Below are 22,115 nucleotides of genomic sequence, written 5' to 3' on the forward strand. Positions count from 1 at the left end.
AAATGTCCTGCCCTAGAATACAGATAAAGACCCCTGGGATCAGGTGACAAAAGGAAGAGAATCCTCTACCTCACTGAGTTTCTGATGTCCTGCGGACCTGCGGCAAGAATAAAACAGAGTTAAGAATAACAACAAATGCCTTCCGGAAATAAACCCATGCACATATGGCCAGTTAATCTACACCAAAGGAGGCACAAATATGCAGTGGAGAAAAGATAGTCGACAACAGACACTGGTAGGAGTACTGGACAGCCACATACAAAAGAGTGAAATGGGGCCCCCATCTCACACCATATGCAAGAATAAATAAAATATGGATTGTTGTTGTTGTTTAGCTGCTAAGACTCGTCTGACTCTTTCGTGACCCCATAGACTGCAGCCCACCAGGCTCCTCTGTCCACGAGATTTTCCAGGCAAGGATACTGCAGTGGGTTGCCATTTCCTTCTCCAGGGGATCTTTCCAACCCAGGGATCAAACCCAGGTCTCCTGCACTGCAGGCAGATTCTTTACCAACTGAGCTACAAGGGAAGGAGTGGGTTACTATTTTCTTCTCCAGGGGATCTTCCCAACCCAAGTCTCCTGCATTGGCAGGCAGATTCCTCACCACTGAGGCACCAGGGAAGCCCCAAGAATGCATTAGAGACCTCACTGTAAGCCTGAAACTATAAAGTTCCTAGAAGAAAACACAGGCGAGAAACTCTTTAACATCAGTCTGAACAACACTGTTTTGGACTTCTCTCTGCGCCGAAGAATTGATGCTGTTAAACTGTGGTGCTGGACAAGACTCTTGAGAGTCCCCTGGACTGCAAGGAGATCCAACCAGTCCATCCTAAGGGAGATCAGTCCTGGGTGTTCATTGGAAGGACTGATGCTGAGGCTGAAGCTCCAGTACTTTGACCACCTGATGTAAAGAGCCAACTCACTGGGAAAGACCCTGAAGCTGGGAAAGGTTGAGGGCAAGAGGAGAAGGAGGTGACGGGATGAGATGGTTGGTTGGCAACACTGACTCAATGGACATGAGTTTCAGCAAACTCCAGCAGATAGTGAAGGACAGGGAAACCTGGCACGCTGCAGTTCCTGGGGCTGCGAAGAGTCAGACATGACTTAGTGACTGAACAACAATGCAAGTAAAGGCAACAAAAGCAAAAATAAACAACAGAACTACATGCTTTTGCACAGCAAAAGAAATGATTAACAAAACTAAAGGGCTACCTACTGAATGGGAGACAGTTATCTGCAAATTATATACCTGATAAAGGGTTAATATCCAAATTATATAAAGCACTTATCCAATCTAATGGCAAAAAACAAACAGCCTGATAGAAAAATGAGCAGATGTCAAGAAGAGGCATTTTTCCAAAGAAGACATAAAGATGGCCAACAGAGACACATGAAAACATGTTCAACATCACTAATTGTCAGGGAGATCAAAATCAAAACCACAATGCGATATCACCTCAGACCTGTCTGACCAGTGATTAAAAAGACAAAAAAATAACAAATATCAGTGAAGATGTGGAGAAATGGGAATCCTTGTATACTGTTGGAATGTAAATTGGTACAGCTACTATGAAAAAGTGTGCAGATTTCTCAAAAAATTAAAAATAGAAATACCATGACATCCGGCAATATCATTTTGGGTACGGATCTGAAGAAAACAAGAACATTCAAAAAGATATATGCTCACTGAAGCATTATTTATAACAGCTGACATACAGAAGCACCCTGAGTGTCCACCCATAGATAAATGAATAAAGATGATGAATATATACAACATACATGCACAGTGGAATATTACTCAGCCGTATAAAGGAATGAAGTCTTGCCGTTTGTGGCAACAGTAACGGGCCTGGAGAGTAATATGCTACGTGAAATAAGTCAGACAAAGAAAGACAATAGCATACGATTTCATTTATATGTGGAATCTAAAAATCAAAACACATGAACATCAAAACAGGAACAGACCCCTCGTTAACTGTGGACAAAGTGGCAGTGGCCAGAGGGAGGAGGGACGGGGGTGAGAGAAACGGGCAAAAGGGATAAAGAGATACAAGCTTCCAGTTATAAAATAACAAGTCACAGGACTGAGATGTAAGGCCTAGGGAATGTAGTCAGTTATACGGTAAAAATTTTGTGGGGTGATAATTTCTAAATGTGTAAAAATGTCAAATCACTACAATGCACACCTGAAAGTAATATGATCCTGCATGTCAATAACACTTCGTTAAAAAAAAATAAAGAAAAAATACTTACACTAAAGGTTCTCAGTTAACCAGACTGTAAAATGCTATTTAACAGAAAATGGTGATTTGTTGTTTTTTACCTCCCCCAAAGCCTCCTGAGCTGGACTTCTAGGTCACAAGGTTATTCAGAGCGTCCTCCCCACGCTCATCCCCCTGCTCAATCTGACAGCCTTCCATGCACGCCTGTATCAGCATCGGTCCTTTCCCTGCTTTGCAAACATCTTCCTGGAACAACACACACAGTACATGGTGGGTGGTACCTACTGCCCAGGGATCTCCTGAATTCTCCCTCTGCAGCTGCCTTAAGACCGGGACCCTGTGGGCTTTCCGACGGCACTGCTGTTCCAGATCGTACTTTAAACAGACTAATTTCAAGTTCATACATCTGAATGCGACAGGCTGGGACCTGGGACACGTTGCTGCAGTGGTTGCACCTGGACAAGCCTCCTCCAGCAACAAAACACAAGGAAGCTAAAGGACTAAAACAACTGTGTGCATGTACAGGTACAGTTGTGGTCAGTTACAAACAACAAGACACAGAAAGACCAAACACCCAACTGCCACTCTGAGTTTGTTGTTTGGCCGCTAAATCCTGTCTGGCTCTTTTTGCAAAGCCATGGACAGCAGCACACCAGCTCCTCTGTTCATGGAATTCTCCAGGCAAGAACGCCGGAGTGGCCATTTCCTTCTCCAGGGGATCCTCCCAACCCAGGGACTGCACCTGCATCTTCTGCACTGGCAGGCAGATTCTTGAGAGTCCTGTGGACGATGAGATCAAACCAGCCAATCCTAAAGGAAATCAGTCCTAAATAGTCATTGGAAGGACTGATGCTGAAGCTCCAATACTTTGGCCACCTGATGAGAAGAATTGACTCATTGGAAAAGACCCTGATGCTGGGAAAGATTGATCGCAGGAGGAGAAGGGAGCGGCAGAAGATGAGATGGTTGGATGGCATCATGACTAAATGGGCACGAGTTTGAGTAAACTCTGGGAGAGAGTGGAGGACAGGGAAGCCTGGTGTGCTGGAGTCCACGGGGTCGCCAAGAGTCGGACACGGCTTAGCAACTGAACAACAACAAAACAAAGCAAAACAAACCCCCATATATCAGAGCAAATCTGTTTTTCAGTACACTTGTATCTCGAAAACAACCAAAGGTCATTTGGAGCCAAACATGACGAATATGGCGCAGAACCAAGCTGGAGAACGTGGTTTGGGTTGAAATCCAAGTGTGATCGTAAAGACCATTTCATTTTGGTTCTCGGTTCACTCTGGCGTTGACAGCAGTTCCCAAGGAGAAGCCTGGAAGTTCTGAGGACAGGGGACCTAGGGGGGGCTCTGGGGAGAGCTGCCTTTCCGGAGCATTCACTGGACGCCCAAACTCCTACCTGGGGATTTGTTAATGAGAAAGACGTCTAATTTATTGACCAAAAAATCATCTATAATGCAGCTTGTTTCATGTTAGAATTTGAAAATGAGCAGGGTTTTATGGTGTTTTGAGGATTTAGCAGATGTATTTCGAAGTGTCAGTTCCACTTCTATAATAAGTGTCCCCTAGTGTTCTTTATTATAATGCAAACATTGATAGCTTCAGGGTAACATAAAATACACCATGGTCGTGGCGGTAGGACACATTATTTCAAAGGGATCCACAGAAGAAAATGTATTACATTCATTAAGTTTCCTCCTTGATCCACTCCATTGGCTCTGCCAATTAAAATAACTGCACATGAATTTTTAGAGTGCTATTTATTTTCCTTTGTAGATTTTAGAATATAAATATTTAAAATGGCAATATCAAAAAATAATTTATATGGCAATGGTAAGGGCAACATTTGGTCAGGAACTAAGGACATAATGATGTCTTTTGCTCTAATTCTGGATTCAGTTACTAAATAGTCACCCCTGGAAATATGCCAGGCTTCCCACAAAGATATAAACACTGTTTTAATCAGAGACGTCAACGGTTTATATATTGACATAACAAAATAAAATAATGGAAAAATGAAATTTTAAAATGAGTAGACACTATCTTAATTAGTGATATAGTGGAAAATAGACTTAATTGAAAACATTCCTAGGATTTGGGGTAATGGATTTTTATGGTTATCAGCCAGTGAACAGAAGATACCATTCTTTTAAAAATTGGATCCATACATTTCTCAATGGTGTACAATTTCATAGAACACGTAATACCAAGAGAAGACATGCTTGGAGAAAAAGCAAACTGGAGAAAGTCACATTTAATACAAAACAGACAAGCTGTCCTCTTTCTAATGTCCAAACTCTGTATTGCTGAAAAATTAAAACAGAATTATTTTATTTAAGCTGAGCAAATATAAACAGCAAAGTAAAACAGAAAAATTACAATAAAAAACAAGCAATTCTATCTTTATTTGGTATCAGTGTAAGCCATTAAGACTTCACCATGGAAAAATAGCATTTGGCCATTCTCTAAGTTTCTAGTGTACTACACGTAGGTATTTAGTAAATGTCGGCTGAATTACATTAAATGGAAATGGTTAAGTCAAAACTGCTTCTTATATAAAATTTCATGTTAAACTTAGATTATCTTAGATTGAATCTTCTGACTGCTAGCTTAATTTCTGAAGTAGAAAATTGGAGATAACCACTGTTTTTATCATTACATCTCTTATCTGTGTATCTCTAATGAGTGGAACAGAGAAATAATTTTGTATCACTACCTGTCCACCTATGTATATATGTCAAACAATTCAGAGATCTGAAAAGAAAAATCTGATAATATTCTATGGCCATTTGCTTTTATTTTTAAATATGTGTCTTTTCCCAGTTAATGCAGTAAAATTTAAACAGTTTGGAAAATACAATCAAAACAACTTCCAAAGTCCCGACATTTAGAAGGAGCATGATTTAAACTTTTTTATGTGTATAGATATATGTACATATTTCGTTTAAACCATATTATATGTGTAATTCTAAATCCTGTATTTTCACTCTGAGCATTTTCATGTCAAAAATAAGCCATAAACATTATGTTAATGGTGGCATATCATTACTTTAATGTAAGTCCACCATAAATCATTAAACTCCATCCCTACTCTAGAACACTAGGATTATTTCCAATTTTTCATTAATAAAAACAACACTGTAGGAGATGTCTATGCACATAAACCTTTATTTCTGATGATTTACTTAAGATAGAAATGGAGGGAAGGACATATTTTCATGATATGTTGCCTCTTTCAGAAAAGCTGGATCAGTTTAACTCATCATGTATGAGAATAAACATCTCATCACACTCTTATCAGTAATTATAACTTGATTTTACAGTTAAGTCTTTAATCCATTTTGAGCTTATTTTTGTGTATGGTGTTAGTACTCTGTGAGACCCCATGGACTGTAGCCTGCCAGGTTCCTCTGTCCAGAGGATTCTCCAGGCAAGAACACTGGAGCGGGTTGCCATTTCCTTCTTTAGGAGATCTTCCTAACCCAGGGATTGAACCCACGTCTTCTGTGTTTCCTGCAGTGGCAGGCGGATGCTTTGAAAGCTCTAATTTCATTCTTTACATGTAGTCGTCCAGTTTTTTCAGCACCACGTATTGAAGAGACTGTCTCTTCTCCGTTTATGCTCTTGCCTCTTTGTCAGAGACTGACTGACCATGGTCAGTTAATGGGCTTATTTCTGGGCTTTCTACCCTGTTCTGTTGCCTTGTGTGTCTTTTTTTGGTGGCAGGACCATACTGTTTTGATTACAGCAGCTTTGGCGTATAGTCTGAAATCAGGAAGTCTGATTCCTCTGGCTCTGTATTTCCTTCTCAAGATTGCTTTGGTTATTTGAGGTCTTCTGTGATTCCGTACAAATTTAAAAAACTTTTGTCCTAGCTCTATGAAAATTGTCATTGGTAACTTGATAGGGATTATACTGAATCTGAGGAGGGCATGGCAACCCATTCCAGTGTTCTTGCATGGAGAATCTCATGGACTGAGGACCCTGGCAGGCTATAGTCTGTAGGGTCGCAAAGAGTCAGACGGGACTGAAGCGATCGACTGTGTAGCATGCACACCGAGTCTATAAATTGCCTTGTGTAGTACGGTCATCGGAGAAGGAAATGGCAACCCACTCCAGTATTCTTGCCTGGAGAAGCCCATGGACAGAGGAGCCTGGCAGGCTACAGTCCATGGAGTCGCAAGAGTCAGACACAACTTAGCAACTAGAGAGAGACAGTGAGTATGGTCGTTTAACAATATTAACTCTTCCAATATAATTATAACTTGAAAAAACTTCCCTCCCCAATAAGACTGATAAAACTCGCCTTCTATTACCAGTTTAACATATCTGAAGTTAGGGATGTATGTATTACAAAAAGGGAGGTATTTTGATTTATTTGCCCAAATATTTTCTTTCACTTTCAATCACAATGTATCTTACAATGAATGAAATCTTAGATTCCATGAAATACAGTATCTCATTAAATTTTAAACTCATACTTTTTGACATGTATTAACATGTAAATAGTCATGATTCATATAAAACCATTTTGGTATACATTTCAATGTCTCACTGAGCTAAAAATATTTTTTTAACTGCAGTGAAAAACATGTAACATAAAATGTATCACCTTCACCATTTGTAAGTAAACCATTCAGTAGCGTTGAATTGATGTTCACACTGCTGTGCAATAGGTTTGGAGAATTCTTTTTATTTTCGTTTTGAAAATCAAAGATTAAAGGGAACACAAGAATGCAGGTGATCAAACCAGGGTTCGTCTTGAATCACACATGCCCTCTGGGATGAGTCACCATCTTTTTTGAGACAATAAAGCCTGGATGCCACAACTGCGACTCTGCACACAGGTGCGGTGGGCACACGCCCTCTCACCAGGGACAGACGCTCCTACACGTGTTGGCACCACGGCGGTGAAGCCCTTCCTCAAGCAAAATAATCCCTGTTCTCCATCCTGTGCTGACAACAGAGGAGATGCACAGGGGCCTACGTGCAGGTGGAACAGTTGGGACGCCGGGTCAGAGGAAAACGTGTGTGCGTGCTGAGTCGTTTCAGTCGTGTCCGACTCTGTGCGATCCTGTGAACTGCAGCCCACCAGGCTCCTCTGTCCATGGGATTCTCCAGGCAAGAGTACTGGAGTGGGCTGACATTTCCTTCTTCCAGAGGAAAACGTATGCTATTCTAAAACGATTGACTGCATCATCTGTCATTTAGAACACATCATGACAAAAGTGATGCAAGAGCAGAGAGGGGGTTCTGCGATCAACCAAAAATGAGACCGTTTAAATTTTCTGAGGTTTTAGGATTTAAAGTAAATGAAAAGATCTTGACACTATTGTATATAGAAAAAGTAGCATTCGGCCCCACACTTGGGGCATTGCTCTGTAACTTTCATCACTTTTGTCTTGAAAAACAGAGTGGACCCTAGGACTACCTGATTACCATCGGACTAGGGCAAACTTCCCTCATGGCTCAGCTGGTAAAGAATCCGCCTGCAATGCAGGAGACCCCGGTTCGATCCCTGGGTCGCGAAGATCCACTGGAGTAGGGAGAGGCTACCCACTCCAACTCTTGGACTTCCCTTGTGGTTCAGCTGGTAAAGAATCCACCTGCAATGCAGGAGACCTGGGTTCGATCCCTGGGTCGGGAAGATCCCCTGGAGAAGGGAAAGGCTACCCACTCCAGTATTTTGGCCTGGAGAATTCCATGGACTATACAGTCCATGGGGTTGCAAAGAGTTGGACACGACCGAGCGACTTTCACTTTCACTGTCAGGGCAAAGCTGAGGCACACCACTTTTTGATCCTCGCATGGGGCTGTAAGCAGCTCCCCGCCCCACCAAGCTGTCACGTGGATAGTCCACATGGCGAGGGGCTGGGGGCCACCTCCAGGGAACAACTAGGAAAAACTGATGCGTTCAGCCTGGCAGCACACAGGGAACTGAATCTGGCCCACAACCACACAAGCTCAGGCACTGTTCCTTCCCCGGTTGAACCACAGATGAGACCCCGTCCCCAACCAACGCCCAGACTGCTGCCTATGAGCCCTTGAGCAAAGGACTCAGCCAAGCCCAGACCCCTGAGCCACAGAGACTGAGGGAGCAGGGTTGTGCTGTTGAAGTTGCCAAATGTGTGGTAATAACTAAGGAAAATATCCATTCAACTCTTGATTCAGAAATCACCAGACCCCCTGGAGAAGGGAATGGTAACCCACTCCAGCTTTGTTGCCTGGAGAATCCCCACAGACTGAGGAGCCTGGCGGGCTACAGTCCCTAGGACTGCAAAGAGTGGACACGACTGAGTGACTTTCACTTCACTTCACAGAGATCACCCAGGAGAAGGCAGTTATACTGGGGCAAACCCATTCTCCCGGTCATGAATACTAACAGATATTAACACAGTGGAGGCCACGGCTGATACTGGTGAGCAGCCCACAGCTTGTCCCCGCTTCCGAGTAGCCCACATTCTCCAACAAACGTCTAAACAGACATGATCCTGTGTCTCCAGAACCCCTCCCCTCCTCGGGGAGGCTTCTAGATAATACATGGGATTCCATTCTCTTAAGCCACCGGTCATATTTTTTGCTTTTCTTTCTTTTCTCAAACGCTCTCTAAGGAGGACACAAGTCTTACAGATTCTATGGTCTTTAAGAGAACCAGATGCTGATCTTGTCTGTAAGGAAACTTACCATACCCAGAAATATCATCTCCTCTTCTCTCTCTCTTTCAGTCCTCTTGCACTGATGGAAACCTCGCCAAACCTAAAGACAAAGAAACGCCTGCTTGTTTAGTGCATAAAGATAAATCAAACACAGTCACACCATTTCTCCCACACACGCCGCGCACGCCAAATGATGCACTGATGATACACTAAGGTGCGCACGTCTCTGTGCTGATGAGTGCTTTTCCTTCTGTGACCACAGTGACATCTTTAAGGAATGAATGAATCACAGAAGTGGCCTATACCACTGTCCACTGTCTGAGGACCCAACTGTGGACCCTGATGAGGACCCTTGTCCCAATATCCCCTATTAAACAAGGAGGACTAAGGCAGTTCTGTCCACCCAGGGACGAAAGAGGATCCACCCTTGTCCAAGACCCTGGTAGCGACTGCACAACCCACTGCTGACCCAGTGACAGCCTCACACCTGCTAGGATGAATGTCATCGAAAAGACAAGAGACAACCAGTGTCAGAGAGGATGTGAAGATAAGGGAAGCTCCCAGTACGGTCGGTGGGCATGGAACTGGGTACAGCCGCTATGGAAAGCAGTGAGCCGAGTGCTCAAAAATTAAAAACAGAACTACTGTGTGCTCCAGAAACTCCACTCCTGGGAATTTGTCGGAAGAAAAGGAAAACACTAATTTGAAAAGATACACGCACACTGATGTTCACCGCAGCTCTATTCACAACAGCCAAGATGCAGAAACAACTTGTCTGTTGACAGACGAATATATAAAGAAACCCTGGTATATACATACAATGAAGTGTTATTCAGTCAGAAAGAGAAGGAAATTCTCATTTGCGACAACATGGATGAATTTTAAGGGCAAGATGCTAAGAGAAATAAGTCGTAAGAAGACAAACAATTTAGGGTTTCACTTACACGTGGAATCTACAAATACTGAGGGTATAGAAATAAGAGTAGCTTTTGTGGCTGCCGGGGTCTGGGCAGGTGAGGGAGACAGGTGAAGGTGGTCAAAGGACCAATTATAAGATGAACAAGTTCTGGGAATGCAGAAAGTAAGGTATGGTGACTATAGTGAATAACACTGTATCTTATACCTACAAGCTGCTAGGAGAGTAGATCTTAAATGCTCTCAGTGTAAGAAAAAACGGCAATCATGTGAGGTGACGCGTGTGTTAAGTGTGACCAATTACTGCGGTCATCATAATGAAATGCACATGTATATCTAACCATGAGGCCACACATCTCAAAGTTACACAGTGTGACATGTCAAATATATCTCTGTAAAACTGGAGAGCATAAACAAATATCCTATAGTTTTGCTTTTTTTAACGGTGAGATTCCTCTACCTGTATTTCTTCAAGAGAAACTCCTAGATTGCAGGGTTGGGGCTAAATCTGAGGGTGGCACTTCATGGTTTTACAAGATTTCCACTGTAACATGAAGAATTACAGAGCAACATCCAAGAATTGTACAACTCAAGCTTTGAACTCAGATGCGTATCCCATACCCCCTATCCCATATCCCAGAAACTTCAAATCCCTCAGAAAACAGACATTCAGCTGCCAAGTGGGGTTGGGAAAAAAGTGGAATGGGAGCTGATGGGAGACGCAGCTATTATACTTTTTTTAATAACTGTCTTTTTAAAAGTTCTAATTGGAGGATAACTGATTTACAATGTCATGCTGGTTTCTGCCGTACGACGTTCATCAGCCATGTGTGTCCACACATCCCGTTCCTCTGGAGCCTCCCTCCCACATCCCAGTACAGAGCGCCGGGCTGAGCGCCCTGTGTTACAGAGCAACTTCCTACTATTTTACGCATAGTATGGTATACATGGGAGGAAGACATGGCAACCCACTCCGGTGCTCTTGCCTGGGAAATCCCATGGACGGAGGAGCCTGGCGGACCACAGTCCGCGGGGTCGCAAGGAGTCGGACACGAGTGGGCGACTGAACAAGGGCACACATGCCAGTGGTACCCTGTCAACCCGCCGCCCCCTCTCCCCTCCCCACTGGACCCCCAGTCCATCCTCTGCGCCTGCGTCTCTGCTCCTTCTCTGCACACAGGCTCACCAGGGCCATTCTCATACACAGGGTGGAGGAACAGCACGCGCCTGATGCACAGCGTGGGAGAGTGTACTCACCACCCTGACCAACCATGATGGACAGGAATACGAAAAAGTATATATGCACACACGTATGTATACAAACACACATAACTGGATCACTTTGCTGTACAGTAAAAATTAACAACATTGTAAATCAATGTATTTCAATAAAATAAATGAAAGAAGACCGTGTGTCCCCACAGAAACTGGAGAGAAACCAGTCGTTTTCTGCCTCTCCCCGGCCCCCTGCCAATCCCCATGCAGACACAACGGGCCACGAGCTCCGAGCTTCTGGTTCCCTCTGTGTCCTTATACATGCTCTCTCACCAACCTAATTCTAATCTGTGTCGAGCTGTGATTTTCTTCATTTTCCCGTGAGCAACCTCAGTCACAATTTGAGAAATGATGGGAGTACAAATCAAGGGGGTCATCTGACAAAGGCAAGGAAATTTCCAGGGCTCCTTCTGAAAGGACCATCCACGTGTGGTCATCAGTGGTGGCCCCTGAAGCTTATGTGAATGGTACACGCGTCTGGCAGCTCCTAGGTGTTAACCCTGCTCCCGTCTATAATCACATGTCTGTGTGCAAATGTGGTTTTAAAAATTCAGTGAGGACTTGCACAGCAACACGGTTTCCAAAAGTTATAGATGATTTTTAAAAATTATTAAATAAAATGCCCTGAGTTTCATACCTATTTATAACGCAATCTGAAAAAACATAACCAAGCGTGCTTAACAGTTTCCCCAGGATAAAACAGTCTTTTCTGGAATTTAGTCCAGTTCTACCAAAGGCTTCTCTGGTGGCTCAGACTGTAAACAATCTGCCTGCAATGCAGGAGACCTGGGTTCAATCCCCGGGTGGGGAAGATCCCCTGGAGGAGGACATGGCAACCCACTCCAGTATTCTTGCCTGGAGAATCCCATGGACAGAGGAGCCTGGTGGGCTACAGTCCATGGGGTCGCAAAGAGTCGGACAGGACTGAGCGACTAACACTATCACTTCCACTCTTCTACTAGAGGTGGGGCTTGGGAAGGTTGAGTTCTGGAGCTCGCCCCACCCCCAGTCTGCATCTCCACCTTGTCCCCCATGTCCGAGGCTGCCCTGGTCACACCTTCTGGATTCTCAGCGCAGCTGCGCCTGCATCCGCCACTTTATCGCCGAGTAACCTGGCTTGCTTGGCTCTGTATTCCTGCAGGTAGATCTGCTTCATGAACATGGCTCTCAGACGCCCCTGCCGTGCCCTCTCGGCAATCTGGATCAATTTAACAGCCTCTTCTAGGGGCATAGGCTTTACTTGGTATTTCTGCAAAAAATTTAAGGTAAATCAATGTTTAAACACGCTCAGGACATTAACTGATTCCAGAAACATCACATGCTTACTTCTAACACCACTCTGCTTACAGTCTCCAAACTACTGAGAGAATTGCAGCCATTCAACACAAAATCATTTTTTTCCCATGCACATGCATATTTTGATATGTCATGTTCACGCTGTGAACCTGTATGTAAGAACCTGTTAAGCCTTCCTCTACCATTTCGAACAAAATACTAATTAGCTCCACAATGTTTTAGGTTGGCAGCAGACTATACGAGGGATGCCAATGAAAACGGATCGAAATCAACCTGAAATGGCTACCAACTTCTACCAACTTCATAGTAGAAATGTAGAAATTAAAAACATATATCTACTATGAGAATTTAAAATGTGAAACATAGACAAAGGCAAATGCTGGCTTTAAAATCAATTACAGAACCAACTAGTGAATGTGAGTAATATTCGGGCCATTTTAGGAGAATTTAACTTTGTAAGGGAAACCTCTCCCAGCACATCCATATTTGTCCTTTAAAACAACTCTAACGTGGTGGGAACTGCTCAAGAATGCTGTCTTTGGAGATCTCACGTCGGGGAAGTTTGGGCAAACTCAGGGAGGGGCAGTGCGGCTTTTCCAGGACCGGGATGAGAGCGAGGTGGCTGCTGGTTGGGGGCGGGGTGCGTCCGGGGTCCTGCGTGGGCTCCAGCCCGAGGCCCTCCGTCGTCCCAGGAGGGAAGACGAAGCTGTGGACCTGATCTGGCTTCACCCAAGCCTCCTGCCTGGACAGAGCCAGAAGGGAGAGGCTGTTTGAATCCAAAAACCACTCAATCATGGGCTGAGCCCTTGCCCAGGCCTCGGGGGCAGTGACAGCCACACGTGGGTCCGGCAGGAGAGTGCGGCCCACGGGCAGGCGCTGCAGCTCATCCCCGGGGCCACAGCTCCTCAGGACGGTCACTTCTCCATGTAATGGGGGCAGCGGCGGGGGACGCAGAGGAAGCGGGAAGAAGGGGAGTGGAGGGCCATTTATTGAGGGCCTACAGATGCCAGAAATGCTTTCTACAGGCTTTCTCATCCAATTCACAAAGCAATGGCCAAGACAGGTATCACTGTGACCCAGGCCGGGGATGTCCCTGCGGGCCCAGCGGCTGACTCTGCACTCCAAAGCAGGGCCTGGGTTTGATCCCTGGTCAGGGAACTAAGATCCCACGTGTAGCAACTAAAGATCATGGTGCTGCAACCAACACCCAAAGCAGCCAAATATTCATCTGTAAGGGGCTTCGCTGGTGGCTCAGATGGTAAAGAATCTGCCTGCAGTGTGGGAGGCCCTCGTACAATCCCTGGGTCAGGAAGATCCACTGGAGAAGGGAAGGGCAACCCACTCCAGTATTCTTGCCTGGAGAATTCTATGGATAGAGGAGCCTGGTGGGTTATAGTCCACAGCATCGCAAAGAGTCGGACACGACTGAGAGACACACTTTCCCTTTTAAAGTACATATGTAATCGCTTCTCGGCCTTTTGGCTAAGATCAAGTGTAAAGTACATATGTAAGAAGAAGACTGAGGGTGAAGAAAGTAAAGTAATTCACGCAGTTCCCATAGTTAGTAAGGGACTCATCCCATCTGAAGTGAGACAGGTCACCCTGTTTCATGAAAGCACCCACCACCCCTCAGCGTGGAGGCACCAGAGGCTTCCAAGGAAGCTCTCTCACACAAATGCTCAGGGTCCGGTGTCCAGGGGCATCTTGCTGCTTCAGATTTGTAGGGCGCACTTCTTTTCAATAATGCACTTTGGATGTAAAGGTAAAATGAATATTGCATGCGTGCAAAGTTGCTTCAGTTGTGTCTGACTCTTTGTGACTCCATGGATTGTAGCCTGCCAGGCTCCTCTGTCCATGGGATTCTCCAGGCAAGAATACTGGAGTGGGCTGCCATTTCCTTCTCCAGGGGATCTTCCTGACCCAGGGATCGAACCTGCATCTCTTAAAGTCTCTTGTACTAGAGGCAAGTTCTTTACCACTGGTGCCACCCAAAAGCCCAAAATAAATATTGCTGTGCTGTGCTGCGCCTAGTCGCTCAGTCGTGTCCGACTCTTTGTGACCCTGTGAACTGTAGCCCGCCAGGCTCCTCTGTCCATGGGGATTCTCCAAGCAGACTACTGGAGTGGGTTGCCACACCCTCCTCCAGGGGAGCTTCCCAACCCAGGGATCCAACCCAGGTCTCCCACATTGCAGGCAGATTCTTTACCATTTGAGCCACTGGGGAAGCCAGTGAATATTATGCTGGTATAAATCAGATGATGTACGTATAAATCCTTAAGCAAAGAGCAGGTGCTCAGCCACTGTCAGTTATTACTGTCTATTTTCTTTAGATTGCACACTGCCATTCTGAAAATAATTTCAGCCCTCATGGGATACATGTGAGGGATTTGAGATGTCCTCTCAATACAACAAAGATATCTGAATGTCAGTGGAGGCCATAAGAGTAGATACTCAGCATGATCAGTGCAGAAGTGGGCAGTTATTTTCCCTTTATCAAGATTCTTCTTGGGGGGGGCGGATTTCCCTGGTGGTCCAAAGGCTAAAATTCTGCACTCCTAATGAAGAGGGCCTAGGTTTGATCCCTGATCTGGAAACTTAAGATCCCATATGCCACATGCCACACGACAGAAAAAAAAAGAATTCTAATGACAAAATTCTTCTTGGCGTATACATTGTACATAGTTGCAAGATATAAACAGCTTGAGGCAAGAGCAGGGGGTCCAATGAGACACTGACGGGCAAAGGAAAGTCACACAGACACCCGGGTGTTGCCCGGAACCCCCACGTTCCACTGAGCACCCTTAGGTACCCCAGAAACGGGGCCTGGAGAACAGAGATGAATGGCTCGACCTAGGAAGGAGAGAGGAGCCGCTGAGGCTGAATGCTGAGTGAAGGCGGGGCAGAAACCTTTCTACCGCTGACCCTGCACAAACCAAGATGGGCGGAGGGAGGACAAACGGCAGGGAGGACGTCCTAGTGCGCTGCGCTGCGTGTGATGTAATCGCCCTTCTCCACCCTCCCAGGAGATCCTGTGGGCTCTGCACTGGGTGCCAACGCTCTGGGCCAGGGACTCCCGGGGGTGGGAGTGCCTGGCGGGGGGCGGGGGGGCTCTGTTCTGGTGACGTGGGAACTGGAGGCACAGACCCAGGAGCCTGTGGTGAACGGATGGCTGGACGCCCCGAGGCCAGATTCCCAGGAGTCCACTTGGAGGAGAGTTTGATGCAGAAGAGGGGCCAGATGTTCAGGGGAGGAGCAGTGGGAGGAGGGGTGGTCCTGAGTGAGGCGGGTCAGGCAAGGCGTCTGGAGGGACACTGCGTCACACCAGGCCCTGCAGGAAGAGAACCACTTGACTGGCTGGCATGTATGGCCAGGGTGCGGTGTGAAGCCACCCGTGCAAAACGACAGGCGGCTCGGGGCTCGGTGTGTGTGCTCACACAGAGCAGTACCTGACCTGGTCCCACGCTGGCGGGCAGACAGGGTACACGCTGCTCCCTCCCCGCTGCCATCCTGGGGACACCTGGAGCCTTCCTTAACACCGCGGTATGGGCTGGCAATGCCCCCGGGGCATACCCATCTGAAGGCCACAGGATTCGTTTTCCCCCATGCACCGAGGCCGAGGCCACAGGCTCAGCACGGCTACTAATGGTGCCTGTCACCCTGCACCGTCTCTGGGTGGACGGTTCGCTGCCACCTTAATGCTGAGGCCGTGAAGACCAGCCGGGGGCGCGAGGCACCACTCTGGAGGCAGGGAGGGGCGCTGGAACGCATCAGGTTGCAATAGCAGTGCCCGGCGGAAAGAGCTGCCCGCCAGGAGGCTGCAGGGAGATAAACGCAGAACCCAGGAGAAGGCAGAGAGTTAGAGTCAAGACAGGTACTGAAACGGGCAGAGGGTGCAGTTGCGTGCATAGCGGGGGACAAGAAAGCGCTTAGAGCTCCCACTGGGCTTTGCCCAGGGCTGTCCAGGGGGTCTACGGGTTCCCCCCTTTCCAGAGAGAGTCTACTCCAGGTGATCTAAGTGCCACTCAACTTGAAGTTACTTTTTAAGATTTTTTTTTTTAATGTGGACCATTGTTGAGGTCTTTATTGAACATGTTATAACACTGCTTCTTCTTTTTTAATCTTTTGGTTTTTTTGGAGATGAGGCATGTGGAATCTTAGCTCCCCAACCAGGGATGGGACTTGCACCCCCTTAATTGGAAGGCAAAGTCTTAACCACTGGACCCCCATGGAAGTCTCCCTCAACTTGAAGTTATAGGAGGTCAATCAGCATTTTCAGAAAGTATCATTTATAGCTCCTAGTTACTCAGTACCTATATTTTATATCAACAACATTCAGCTTCTGACCACAGGCTGGGTGACTTTGAGATGAAACATTAAACTGAGTCGACCAACTACTCAATCTCAGAGCTTCTGATTTAACCAATACTATGTTTTGATCTCTAAGTTCTTGGACAGGAGTGGTTGCGACTTGTCAAAAACACACCCAAAAGTTATGTAATGTCTTTCTGATTGAATAACATGCGGGAAAGGGTGCTGCTCTCCTTGCACTGAGAACAGTCTTGTTTCTCCCCCAGTTAGGAGCAGCAGAAAAGGAGGTTTTACAGATTATGGAATGAAGTTTGTTAAAATGATGTACATACCTTTGCAGATACACCTAATTCACTTTCTGCTAATATCTGAGAAAGGATTTTCTCTCTTCCTTTTATGATTTCCAGCTTCTCCTTCAAAAAATACTTGGGTATAGGGATATCTAACTGTTGCTAGAGAAGAGAAAGAAGAAACAAAAGAGCAGTTTGGTCACAATCCCAGCACCTAAATCCACGTAAAACCTACAGTTAGGACATTAGAGGCTCACTCTACCTCCCACCTCACTTACAAGGTGAGGAAGCCAGTGGTGTGAAGACAGCTCGTCCCCATTAGTTCAGTTCAGTTCAGTCACTCAGTCGTGTCTGACTCTTTGCAACCCCATGAATCGCAGCACGCCAGGCCTCCCTGTCCATCACAAACTCCTGGAGTTTACTCAAACTCATGCCCATCGAGTCGGTGATGCCATCCAGCCATCTCATCCTCTTTCCTCCCCTTTTCCTGCTGCCCCCAATCCCTCTTAGCATCAGGGTCTTCTCCAGTGAGTCAACTCTTTGCATGAGGTGGCCCAAGTATTGGAGTTTCAGCTTCAGCATCAGTCCTTCCAATGAACACCCAGGACTGATCTCCTTCAGGATGGACTGATTGGATCTCCTTGCAGTCCAAGGGACTCTCAAGAGTCTTCTCCAACACCAGAGTTCAAAAGCATCAATTCTTCGGTGCTCAGCTTTCTTCACCATCCAACTCTCACATCCATACATGACCACTGGAAAAACCAAAGCCTTGACCAGACGGACCTTTGTTGGCAAAGTAATGTCTCTGCTTTTTAATATGCTGTCTAGGTTGGTCATAACTTTCCTTCCAAGGAGTAAGTGTCTTTTAATTTCATGGCTGCAATCACCATCTGCAGTGATTTTGGAGCCCCCCAAAATAAAGTCTGACACTGTTTCCACTGTCTCCCCATCTATTTCCCATGAGTGATGGGACCAGATGCCATGATCTTAGTTTTCTGAATGTTAAGCTTTAAGCCAACTTTTCACTCTCCTCTTTCACTTTCAAGAGGCTTTTTAGTTCCTCTTCACTTTCTGCCATACAGGTGGTGTCATCTGCATATCTGAGGTTATTGATATTTCTCCTGGCAATCTTGATTCCAGCTTGTGCTTCTTCCAGCCCAGCATTTCTCATGATGTACTCTGCATAGAAGTTAAATAAGCAGGGTGACAATATACAGCTTTGACATACTCCTTTTCCTATTTGGAACCAGTCTGTTGTTCCATGTCCAGTTCTAACTGTTGCTTCCTGACCTGCATACAGGTTTCTCAAGAGGCAGGTCAGGTGGTCTGGTATTCCCATCTCCTTCAGAATTTTCTACAGTTTACTGTGATCCACATAGTCAAAGGCTTTGGCGTAGTCAATAAAGCAGAAATAGATGCCTTTCTGGAACTCTCTTGCTTTTTCGATGATCCAGAGGATATTGGCAATTTGATCTCTGGTTCCTCTGCCTTTTCTAAAACCAGCTTGAACATCTGGAAGTTCTCGGTTCACGAGAACTGCTGAAGCCTGGCTTGGAGAATTTTGAGCATTACCTTGCTAGTGTGTGAAATGAGTGCAATTGTGCGGTAGTTTGAGCATTCTTTGGGATTGCCTTTCTTTGGGATTGGAATGAAAACTGACCTTTTCCAGTCCTGTGGCCACTGCTGAGTTTTCCAAATTTGCTGGCATACTGAGTGCAGCACTTTCATAGCATCATCTTTCAGGATGTGAAATAGCTCAACTGGAATTTCATCACATCCACTAGCTTTGTTCGTAGTGATGCCTTCTAAGGCCCACTTGACTTCACATTCCAGGATGTCTGGCTCTAGGTGAGTGCTCACACCATTGTGATTATCTGGGTCGTGAAGATCTTTTTTGTATAGTTCTTCTGTGTATTCTTGCCACCTCTTCTTAATATCTTCTGCTTCTGTTAGGTCCGTACCATTTCTGTCCTTTATTGAGTCCATCTTTGCGTGAAATGTTCCCTTGGTATCTCTAATTTTATTGAAGACATCTCTAGTCTTTCCCATTCTGTTGTTTTCCTCTATTTCTTTGCATTGATCATCCCCATTGATTGATTGTCCCCATTAGGTAGACACAAATAAAGTCAAAAGGGGAAAGTGTAACATATCTCATTTTGATCATTATTGCAGAATTCCAGTAATCCATATCAATTAGGTCTCAATGAACTAATGATAGCTTGAGGAATTTTCTTTAAAGAGATATAATCCTATCTGAGCCTACTAAAATAATAATTTAAATTCGGATAGCAACAAATTGAACTATAGAGCTCTTTGAATTAAATCTAATAATTTAACATCAGCACATTGACCATTTGTGTGTAAATAGTCACAATTAGAAAAATAATTTGGTTTTATTTTCACCTTAATTACCCCATTGCAAAAATAATTTACAAAATGAATTTGCTTTATTAGAAAATTTGTTTCTATAACCTAGTATAAACTCCTGTTCTTCATTTGTGTACAGGTATTTCAAACTGTTGCTTAGTCACTTAGCTGTGTCTGATTCTTTGCGACCCCAGGGACTGCAGCACACCAGGCTTCCCTGTCTTTCACCATCTCCCGGAGTTTGCTCAAAGTCATGTCCATTGAGCTGGTGATGCCATCCAACTATCTCATCCTATTAGTGGAGGTCAGATGAATGTTTCCCATTCCAAGGTCAATGATCAAAACAGTAGAAGTGTTACTAAAGGATTTGAGTCACCACTGACCCAAAGCAAAGGAGGAGATGCATCATCCTGGGAAATAGGAACCAGCAACCAAGAGGCTGCTCATTAAGAAGATGATGGGAGGCAAAGGCCAGAGAGAAATGTCTTCTAGAAACAGAAGAAGTGGTATTGTTGTTGGAAACTGGGGGGATTATTTGTGAAAGGGTCATCCTACTCCATTCTCTCAACTGGCGTGGGCAGATATTGTGGTGACAAGTAAGACCGCAACAACCCCAGTGTTCAGCAGACCTCAGGACCATGCAACAATTCATCTGAACCCAAAGCTGAATGAACCCCATCCTTGTCCATGGCAGTAAAGTCTTATTGAAGAGCTATGCTTCAACTTTCAATACAACATACAACCAGTCAATATGCCTAGAAAGTCTGTAGATTATTGGTTACAGGCCTACATATCTTATTTACAACAAAAAGAAACTAAAGAAAAAAAACAAACTCAAGTACTCACAGGCGCCAACTTTAGATCCTGTAAGATATCATCAAAGTAATGGAACTCAGTTAATTCCAACTCAACCATCTCATTCTTCAGCTCCAGGATGCGACCCATCACTGCATCCAGGATTTTTCGGATCAGAATGCGTTTCTGTGGGTGGACTATCTGGTCATAGACATTCTCCAGGTTTCTGAAGATCTGCACGTATTTTATGTAGAAGGTGGCTAACATCTGGAAGATGAACACTTGATTCCTTTGTGGCTCCATCATCTTCTGAGATTCTTTATCAAGCAAAGAATTGAGGGCTTCTTGGGTCTGATGCCACATCTTATTATATGCTCTGAGGGAAGACAGAGTAGACAGTTCGGGAAGCAGAAATTACTTTGCAAGGCATAGGTACTGGGTATCTGGTGTAACAAAATGTAACACACCATAAATGTGAGCTGAGAACACCGCACGTGGTTGCAATGTTCTTTAGACCACGTATGTTCCGTTTTGTTGTGCATGTGAGTTTTGGATATGACTACAATTATTATTTTCAAATAAATAGCTTAAAAAGCCTTTGACCTTTGGTGGAAGAAGGGGGCGGTAGAGACCCTTCCATCTAACTCCCGCTCCTCAGCCTCCCCAGCTGCACACCTCCTCAGTTCAACTCAATAGATCACTGCATTCTGGAGCTGAAGAATGAGTTGGCTGAGTTGGAATTAACTGAGTTCCCAGCTGGCCCGGGAGGCTGGCTCCTCACTCTTGTCTGAGTCAGTGAGGGGTGCAGTCAGGGGTGCTGAGGAGTGGGAGGGTTAGATGGAAGGGTGCCCCCTCCACTGCCCCCTTCTTTTACCAAAGGTGTAGGGTGGTGGCCACCCTCCCAATTCCTTTCTGGTTTCCCAACATGCAGCCCACACTTTTGTCATCTGGCCCCCTATTCGCCCCCCACTCCCCATACCCTCACCATACCCCATCCCCCCATTTCCACGAGGTATGCCCTCCTATTCCTGCCAGGACTCTGACCAATACACTCATGGAAGAGAATTTTGTTTTCTTTCAAAATTTGGGCAGTTTTTGGCTCTCATTTTATACCTAAGATCCAGTTCTGAAAAGATAAGTGGAAGCTCACTGTGTCTGGGAAGGGACTTCTTATAACCAGCGGGCCTAACCGGGGGAAGAGGGGTGGGCAGGATCCTGGCTGTCTCCCTGGGAAGAGGGTAAAACCCACCAATGTCCATCTCTCTCCGTAAGGTCTTCCCAGGAACACGCCGGTGCAGGCGGCTCCAAACACCCGCCTGAGGAGCTCGTGGGTCCAGGGGGCTGCGGGCTCTCACGGCCTGTCCCGGGTCAGCCCAGCCTCTCGTGCCTGCACCCACCTGTGTCCCGCGTCCCGCCCCGGGTCCAGGTCACCTGCACCGGCCTCGGCCACCAGGAGGGGAGCAGCTCAGCCCCTGCTCTCCGGGGCGGAAATGCCCCTCTGCCGATCTGTGACCAGCCCCTCATCACTGGACGACCTTCCCAGGGTCCTGCCAATGGCTGGTCGCCCACCTCTGCTGACCTGCAAGTCACACTCTACCCCAGCCCTCCCTTTCACCCACATCTGCTTTCCGTCCCCTGACAGCGCCCTGCTATCTCTGGTCAAGCGTTCTCGTAGCCCTTGTGTGTTTACAGCCCTTACTGCCCTTTCAGAGGCCATCACGGGAGGACGTGGAGATACATATGCTCGTCAACCCACCTTGTTGAACTGGGAGCCCCTCATCTCCTGCCTGAGGCCATCCCAGACAAGCCCTCCGGAACGGTCCTCCACCATCTGCCCTTCCTCACACAGGCTCCTCTCCCTTCCGTGAGTAAGGATGCGAGCATCACACACTGAAACCGCAGCCGCCGGTTGAGTTCCGAGCCGCGTGCCATCCTCGCAGCATCCACGGGGCAGGGCGGCTCCCATCTCTCCACTGGGGTG

General features: G+C 46.0%; 1 protein-coding gene across 1 annotated transcript in view; it reads right to left on the reverse strand.

Moving 5' to 3' along the window:
• IQCA1 (IQ motif containing with AAA domain 1) overlaps positions 1–22,115 on the reverse strand; it is a 180,070-nt gene that overhangs the window by 149,323 nt on the left and 8,632 nt on the right. Inside the window, exons 2-5 of the mRNA XM_065930694.1 lie at positions 20,186–20,510; positions 17,015–17,134; positions 12,136–12,327; positions 8,917–8,988 (exon numbers count right to left, since the gene is read on the reverse strand). Of these exons, the coding sequence (XP_065786766.1) occupies positions 8,917–8,988; positions 12,136–12,327; positions 17,015–17,134; positions 20,186–20,510 (709 nt within the window). The remainder of the gene's footprint in view (positions 1–8,916; positions 8,989–12,135; positions 12,328–17,014; positions 17,135–20,185; positions 20,511–22,115) is intronic.

The sequence above is a fragment of the Muntiacus reevesi genome, chromosome 1, assembly GCF_963930625.1.
Source record: "Muntiacus reevesi chromosome 1, mMunRee1.1, whole genome shotgun sequence".
Taxonomy (NCBI): domain Eukaryota; kingdom Metazoa; phylum Chordata; class Mammalia; order Artiodactyla; family Cervidae; genus Muntiacus; species Muntiacus reevesi.